At 32.9% G+C, this 8,787-nt stretch overlaps 1 protein-coding gene across 1 annotated transcript; it reads left to right on the forward strand.

Annotated features, from left to right (window-relative positions):
• Positions 1–870: 870 nt before the first annotated feature.
• Positions 871–8,672, forward strand: LOC126733802 (uncharacterized). Its single transcript, XM_050437211.1, has 7 exons — positions 871–1,074; positions 1,191–1,333; positions 5,966–6,159; positions 6,223–6,337; positions 6,392–6,567; positions 8,167–8,386; positions 8,440–8,672. The coding sequence occupies exons 1-7, from the start codon at positions 902–904 to the stop codon at positions 8,628–8,630; spliced, it is 1,212 nt and encodes a 403-aa protein (XP_050293168.1). The 5' UTR covers positions 871–901; the 3' UTR covers positions 8,631–8,672.
• Positions 8,673–8,787: the final 115 nt, after the last annotated feature.

Here is an 8,787-nt window from a genome sequence, read left to right on the forward strand (position 1 = left end):
GAAGCATTATGTTCGTCGTAAGTTCATCTCTGTCATACTCATTGAAAAGCTACAGTGGCGCCTCAAATTTTATTTGAACTAAAAAAATGCAATAGGCAGCCATTTTCATTAAATAAATAAAAAAAATTTTTGTATATCCATCTCTCTCTGTCACATTGGCGTCTTCTGCCATACTCTTTAATAACCTGCGGTGGCACCTTAAATATCATTCAGAACTAAACAAATGCAGTAGGCTCTATTTTTTTTTAAATAAATAAAATGTGTTTTGTGTATCCATCTCTCTCTCTCTGTGACACATTATGTTCGTCATAAGTCTATCTTTGTCATACTCAATAATAAAAAGCTTCAGTGGCACGTCAAATTTCATTTAGAACTAAAAAAAATTAGTAGGCTGCCAATTTATTTATTTTTTTAATAAATTACATTTATATGTAATTTGGTCTTCAGGCATTTTCGCCGGTAAACCTTCTAATTAAGCTTCTATCCAAGATGGCGTCTATCCGCCATTTTGAAACTGTCATCGTGACGTTTTCTCGAACTTAGTAGATTGAATCAAAGGGAGCCGCAAGGTATATTATTAAAAACAGTCGATTTTCTTCGATATGTAAATTGGCAATAAAAAAAATAATTTATATTACGTAAAAAGGATGAAAATTACCAGTTGTCACCTATAATATGAAACAATAATAGCCGATCGAACATTTAAAAAAAAAAATCTCTGCCAAATAATTCCCGTACGTGTCAATCACGTGTGACAAGAGACGATCTCGATCACTATAATTATCAGAAAATGCACGATTTTTAATTTTCCGCACACGCAATTGCTAAATCGCCTATTTAAGAGTTTGTCTGTTACATTTAAAATGCATTTTATTTTAATCGTATAAAATTAATAATAAAAATGAAGGTCCCGGTGTGGTTCACCACGGAACTTTTTCAGAACGCCCTTAGGACATTCCTCCAAGATGCGAACGTTCGGCTGCTGAATTTATCGACGAAAGATGCGATTCCCGCTGGGGAAAATTACACCAGTGACCTCTTTAGGACCTCGATCACTTATTCAAGCACCGACGGGTAAGAAAATACCTTTTATTTATTTAGATAATTCCGGTTAACACCGGAAGTGTGATTGTTGGCTGAAAAACCGCTTTAGCAACTATTTGTATTGTTTTTTTTAAATTGTTTAATAGAAAACCAAAGATAATATCGGTGATTGTAAAATGTGGAAACGAAGACGGCGGGGTTAAGGAGGATTTGGCCAAAAAGCTGAATCTGTTTGAAAAGGAGGCCGAGATGTTTAGCAGAACGTTTCCCGCCATGTATGAGATCTTAGGTATGAATTTGTTTTTTAATGACCACTCTATCACATTTAATAGTCGTAAATGAATGTTAATAAGGTACGGCGCGACGTTGCCATGCGTGCTTTTTTGGCTTTAAGGCATTAAATTGATAAAAAGAACATCTTCAATACGGTAAGTAAATTACAATACATGAATTTAGTTTAGTTTTAACGATAGAACTATTCGGCTGCAGTGAAAAAATACATTTGGCAACGTTACAGACTGACTTTGACAGAGATCCATATGACACATCAGGATTTTAGGTTAAGTTATACGTCATTTTAAAAATTGGTATTTTTTTTTTGAAAAAAGAAATTTTTACAAAATGTAGTAACGTAAGTAAATTAAAAAACTGATCTTAAAAATGAATTCAGTTTAATTTTTTAAGTACTGAAAAACTATTCGGCTGCGAGTGCAAAATACATTTGGCAACGTGGTAAACTGTCATTTTTCAAAATTCAAATGGGCATAATGACGTTAGAATTTTAGGTTAGGTTAGTTTAGTCGTTATTTTCAAACATAGGGTTTTTTGGGAAAACATTGGTTCTTACCAAAATATAGTGCAATTAGTTAATAAAGGTTTCAAATTATTACGTACCCCACTAAGGACAAGTGAGTTTTATGTGTGTGAAGCTAGCGTCCGATCGATAACCAGCAACCAAAATCGAGAACGCAGCATATGCCGGTTGCCAGCGACCAATTTATAGTCCACGCTCCCTGTTATTTAATCAATATAATGCCCGTATCTCCTGAAATTCCCAAGGGATTTTAATAATTTTTTGTCCAGATATTAACAATGAATACCTAAATCGACTGACGATGGTCTCAAACCTCTACAAACTAAGGTTTTGTTGTGAAAATTAATTCAAAAGTCAAATGGTAAAAAAATGAAAAAGGCTCTAACTCCCAGAATTCCCAAAGGATTTGGATAAAACTTTTTTTTATAAATTTTTTGTAATTGTAACCGAAGTCTTAATTAAAATTTAAGTCTACGTGCATAGGATGGGAGCGAAGACAAGAATAACGTAGGGTTTATCATTATTTTTTTTACTAGGTCAGTACTAGGTCAGCGGAGACTAAAAAAAAGGATCCTACACTTAGCCTAAAATAGTTTAAATAAATTCTCTGGTTTCAAATTATCCATTTTGATATGTAATAACTACCTAGACAAGTACCTACTCGCACATATAAAAGTGTAAATTGTGCAATGAAAATGGTACTTTTAAACCTTCCAAATTCACAACTTTGTTTATAGTGGACAACAAAGTATAATACTCATAAGTGTTTTAATCAAGATTTATATAAATAGTGTGGACAGTGCCTGAGAAACTGGAGAAAATTGGGAGGTTAGTAGCACTTCTACTCTTTAAACTAGACAATCCTCGTACAACCCTGATATTACATGAATATGCAATAAAAATATTGCTGGGCTATGTAAATCCTAATTTAATTTAATTTATTTATTTCATGTAGGTACTTTACAGAAGTTTACTAAGTAAATGGTCCTATTACAAAGTACATACTAATGATAATAATAATAATAAAGATAATAATATTAATATACTAATAATAATAATAATAATAATACACTAATAATAATAATAAAGATAACAAATGTTTTAAAAATAATTTTAAAACATTTGTTATCTATTATCTATATCTGTTATATATTAAAGACATTTGAGTTCCGCACAACTTGTATTAAAAATATCAATGCTTTCTTGAATTCTGTTATAAGTTTCACACAAATTAAATAATGGCACAGTATAAAGAACAAGAGTTTATGTTCGGTGATAATGGTGAACTCAAGTGTCTATTATTAAGAGCTACATCCGACATATAAAATGTCTTACATCTTCTAGTAAGATACGCTGGAGCATTCACACTCAACCTTGAAAGAAATGTAGGATCATTTATTTGCCCATTTATTGTTTTATATAGATAAATAACTGCAAATTTTTGCCTTCTCTTATCTAATGATTGGAGGGCATATCTTTCGCGTAATGTCGTGGTTGACACCTCACGGTCATATACCCCCCTTTCTCTAAAATAGATATAGCGGAGCATTTTATTTTGCACCCGCTCCAACGTATATTTGTAACAGTTATAATATGGCGACCACACTATACATGCATAATCCAACAAACTACGTACAAATGAGACATACAACTGCTTGAGAAGGAAACACTCACGAAATCCTTAGTACTTCTGGCAATAAATCCATACATTTTGCATGCCCGGTTTGCCACTTCGTTTACATTTAGATTAAAAGTCAATCTTTTATCAAATAACACACCCAAATCTTTAATCTTTTCTACTCTAGTCAATAGACTATCTTGTATTTTATAAGAAAATAATATATTTCTTTGTTTTCTATTATAAGACATAACTACACACTTATTGACATTAAAATATAATCTATTTTCTATTGACCATTGTACAACATTATTTAAATCGTCTTGTAGCATTCTACAGTCATCTATGTTATTTATTTGATAATATAATTTGAGATCATCAGCAAACAGCGAGCATGTAGCATGAGTTACTACTTGCGTCAGAGAGTTAATAAAAAGAAGAAAAAATAATGGTCCCAAATTGGAGCCTTGTGGTATGCCAGACGTAGGAGTAAATGGTCGCGAACTATGTCCCCCAATCACAACTATATGTCTACGGTTATACAAATAGGACTCAATAAAATGCACCAAATTATTATGAAAACCATATTCTCTATCTAATCTATCCAATAATATTTTAAATGATATCTTATCAAAAGCTTTTTCAAAATCTGTGTATACAATATCCATTTGACCTCTCTAATTCAGCACATCAGATATAGTTTGAGTGACACTTAATAAGTTGCTTACAGTTGATTTAGCTTTTAAAAATCCGTGTTGAAATATTGATATGCTAGATCTAACAGTACGATAAATAGTTCTAAAAATAATGGTTTCAAACACTTTAGCTGGTGCTGAGAGCACAGCAATAGGTCTGTAATTTTTTATTTCACTTTTATTGCCTTTCTTAAAGATTGGACATATTTTTGCTACTTTCCAAGCATTGGGAAAAATTCCTGTTTTAAGGCTTAGATTATTCAAAAAACATAATGGGTAACTTAATATATCACAAAATCCCTTGTACAAATAGCTTGGAACATTATCTGGACCTACTGCTTTGTTCTCTTCTAATTTCTTAATTACATCATCTATATTTACATTATTTAAAATTATTTCTGGTGAATAAATATTTTCTAATGTATTCGGGTTATTACCCTCTTCCCTCGAATAAACACTACTAAAATAGTCACTAAATGCATTACATATTTCTTCACCAGAGTTAAATTCCGAATTGTCCATAAACATTTTGTTGGGTATATGCACAGATCCTTTCTTATTATTTATAAGTATATGACCAGAAAGATCGAGAGTCTACACTGATTTTGTCTTGTATTGGCTTTAAATATTTTTTGTGGGCGGTATTTATATCCTTTTTAATTTCAACTCTAAGTTTTTAAATTGAAGATAATGATCTTGATTTTTGCTTAATTTGTATTTTTCCGAGCTTTTTCTTTCAATTTTAGTTTATTTATAATATTTTTTGTAAACCAAACAGGATATTTTTTACATTTTTTTCCGCCTTTAGGTACACATATATCAAAAATTGAATATAAAGTTCTATAAAATTCATCAATTGCTTTATTAATATCAGTGTGAGACTCCAGAAAGCTCCAGTCTATTTTTAGAAAAAGGTTATACATTGACAAAAAGTCAGCCTTGGGAAAATTATACCTTGACGATAAAGATGCCAACTCTTTTTGATTACTATTACAGCACAATGACAAGGATACTTTAAGAGTTTACTCCTTAACCGATCACATTTTTTTCTGTCGAAAGCTCTTTATTAATGTAAAAAAGAAATGTTATTCTGATAAGGGATTAAACTATAGATATGTCAACCTTTAGCCGTTAATTGATGGTCTATTTAGTAAATATTGTTGACCAGCATTTGGTCACCATTTCTAAAAAAACATTTCTTCAAGGTTCGGAACATTCAAACATTGTTGACATGTTTCCTGAATATATTATTTATTTATTTATTTGTTAATGTATATAACATTTCAAGTACATATTATTAATTCATATTGTAAAGATCAGGCTATAGTACTAATAAACTATACTTGGCTAAGCTTAATCTATAATTTCCGGCTAGGGTACTGTCCCAAATAGTTGCCTTAGCTGAAGACTTTATTTATTTAAAGAAGTAGCACAAAAATCCAAGATCTTTTACAAAGCTATTCAATGAATAGATACATGTAAAGAAAAAGTATGTCTCTATTAATCAGATAAGACTTAATCTAAAGTAACAGGTTTCAAGATCTAAAATAAGAGAGAAAGGAATATTATGGTTGACCTTATCTAAGACTAAAATCCTTGTATATTTTAAGATATATGTAGTGGCTATTACCACATGCTACAAGGGAACTTTATTTACCTCTTTTCCACAATACAGTAAGATCTCAATCCCTAAATGAGCACAAAAAACACTACACTAATTGACTGCCCAGTCAAATTACTTATTTGTTGCCAATGCAATCCCACCGATTCCTCAATTATTTTTTAAATCCTCAGGTGATTTTTACACATTATCATCGAAATGCCTCTACACCTCTCTCACTCCTCACTCGATAATAATCCTGGAGGATTTGACCACTTTGGGATTCGACGTGTTGCCACGTCACATCGGGTTCGACTTGGAGCATTGTTTCCTGGTGGTGGAGAAAATGGCCCAGATGCATGCCGCTTCTGTTATCATGTACGAAAATGTATGATATACTACTCCCTTATCATTTATTCAACTTTACTTAATACAAATGAATTTAATGTAGGATCCTTCTAAAGTGAAGTTGTACAATGAGGGACTGTACGGGAACAATCCGCTCACGAGGGATTGGGTGGCGGCGGGTTATAAAGGGCTGATTGATGCTTGTTCCAGGTGGCCCGGTAACTTTTTTTTAAACCATCAAAAGTTTAGTGTTTATATTTTGATTTACGCAGGTTTTGAAAAGTATGGATACAAGTTGCAAGCGTTGGGCGACGAGGCCCTCGAACGGGGATTCCAGGCGCAAAAGCGGAAATTGGGGGGTTTTAATGTGCTGAACCACGGCGACCTTTGGGTTAACAACATGATGTTCTCTTATCATCCCGATGGGAAGTTGCTCGACATGCGATTTGTGAGTTTTACTTTCGAATTAAACGTTTAATTATTATTGTAATAAAATAATTACTTGCTTCTTATAGGCACTTAATTTGCTAAATATCTGGTACGATTACGTACACAAAAACTAATTTTTTTTTTTTTGACAACTTTTTATCTTGCCCCGGTATGTCATTTCAGGCGGCTATCTTGGGAACGGACGTCATACTGGGGGATTGTCACGTGACCTCTGTTTACTTATACGTAAAATATCACGTGATGCGTGTCGGTTGATTGAGAGGCGTGGCTTTGTTGTGTTGATTACGAGGGCCGTTCAAAAAGAAGTTTTGTTGTACATTTACGGTTTATTACGAATATTTCCAGAAAAAATACGAAACACTTTTTTCTGCTGGTTTAAGACGTAGAGCAAAATAAGTAAGGTTTCAACCAATAAAAAATTAATTTATATGTCAACATTTTCTATCCATCTCTCTCTGTCTCATGGAGGTCTTAATTTTTTAGTAAAAAAACTCATCAGCTTTCAGATGAAACTAAAACCAATAGAATTGTGGGATGAGTTTCCAAAATATTTGGATTTTTTGAAAGGCTTTGTCAGTATCAACATTTTTTTTAATGCATTGACAAACTGCGCAATAACTCCAGAACGGCAGTACTTACAAAGAAACTGGTAAGGACCTTTTTGGTAAAGAAACTCATCAGCTTTCATAAAACATTAAAATCAATAAAATCGTGCCATGAGTTTTCGAAATATTTGGATTTTGGTAAAGCCTCTGACTGTATCAAGAATTTTTCAATCCATTGAAAAACTACCTAATAACTCTGAAACTCTTATACTTTAAAGGAAACTTGTAAGGGCCTTTTTAGAAACGAAACTCATCAGCATTCATATGACACTAAATCAATAAAATTGTGCAATGACTTTTCGAAATATGTGGATTTTTGTAAAGCCTTTGACTGGATCAAGATTTTTTCAACCCATTGATGAACTATTCAATAACTCCAAAACTGTTGTACTTACAGGGAAACCTTTAAGGACCTTTTTGCTAAAGAAACTCATCAGCTTTCATATGAGACTAAAATCAATAAAATCGTGCCATGACGTTTCGAAATATTTAGATTTTTGTAAAGCCTTTGACTGAATCAAGATTTTTTCAATGCATTGATAAACTTATCAATAACTCCAAAACTGTTGCACTTCCAAGGAAACTCGAAAGGACATTTTTAGTAAAGAAACTCGTCAGCATTCATATGACATTAAAATTAATAAAATCGTGCCATAACGTTTCGAAATATTTGGATTTTTGTAAAGCCTTTGACAGTATCAAGATTTTTTTTAGTAAATTGAAAAACCATTCAATAACTCCAAAACTGTTGCACTTACATAGAAACTTGTAATGACCTTTTTTATAAAGAAACTCACCAGCTTTCATATGACAGTAAAATCAATAAAATCGCGCCATGAGTTTCCAAAATCTTTAGAGTCTTGTAAAGCCTTTGACTATGTCCAGATTTTTTTAACCCATTGAAAAATTACTCAATAACTCCAAGACTGTTGCACTTCAGCTTTTATTTAAACCAATGTCGAAACATCGATTGTAGACTAAAATATCTGTAGATCGACTTCCAAATGAACATCTTCACGAGTCCGGCCATCGATCTACACTACTTCATAGCCACCAGTACGAAAATCCAAGTGAAAGTTGACCATATAGAAATCATTCTGGATCATTACTATGCCCAATTGATCGCCAATTTGGCAAAAATGCAGTATTCCTTGGAACGGGTGCCTACCAGGGAACAATTTAAGAACGATTATAATCATAGGGCTTTTTATGGTAAGGTTTTGCCTTAAGGGACGACTATAGAAAATCGTGTTTTTGCAATGTAGGTTTAATGGGTGCGGCTACGGTGTTGGCCTTTGTGAAAGCAGAAGAGGGAAGAGTGGACGCCTCCTTTGAAAACATCATAAAGGACGAAAGTAAGGAGGGATTCAGGTATCACGCGTACAACAACGAGAGGTACCGAAAACATATGGAGCATCTGTTACCTTACTATGACACTTTCGGGATATTGGATTAGATTAATGGGGTTAAAATGAATAAACAAAAACAAAGAGCAAAACTGACAGTTTTATTTACTATAGAACCCTCAATCTTAATCGGTAGATGAGGCCCACGGCGGGGTCATAGGAGAAGGGTTTTGCAAGTAGGACATCACTATGGCCGATACGGATAAC

This window comes from Anthonomus grandis, chromosome 3 (assembly GCF_022605725.1).
Source record: "Anthonomus grandis grandis chromosome 3, icAntGran1.3, whole genome shotgun sequence".
Taxonomy (NCBI): domain Eukaryota; kingdom Metazoa; phylum Arthropoda; class Insecta; order Coleoptera; family Curculionidae; genus Anthonomus; species Anthonomus grandis.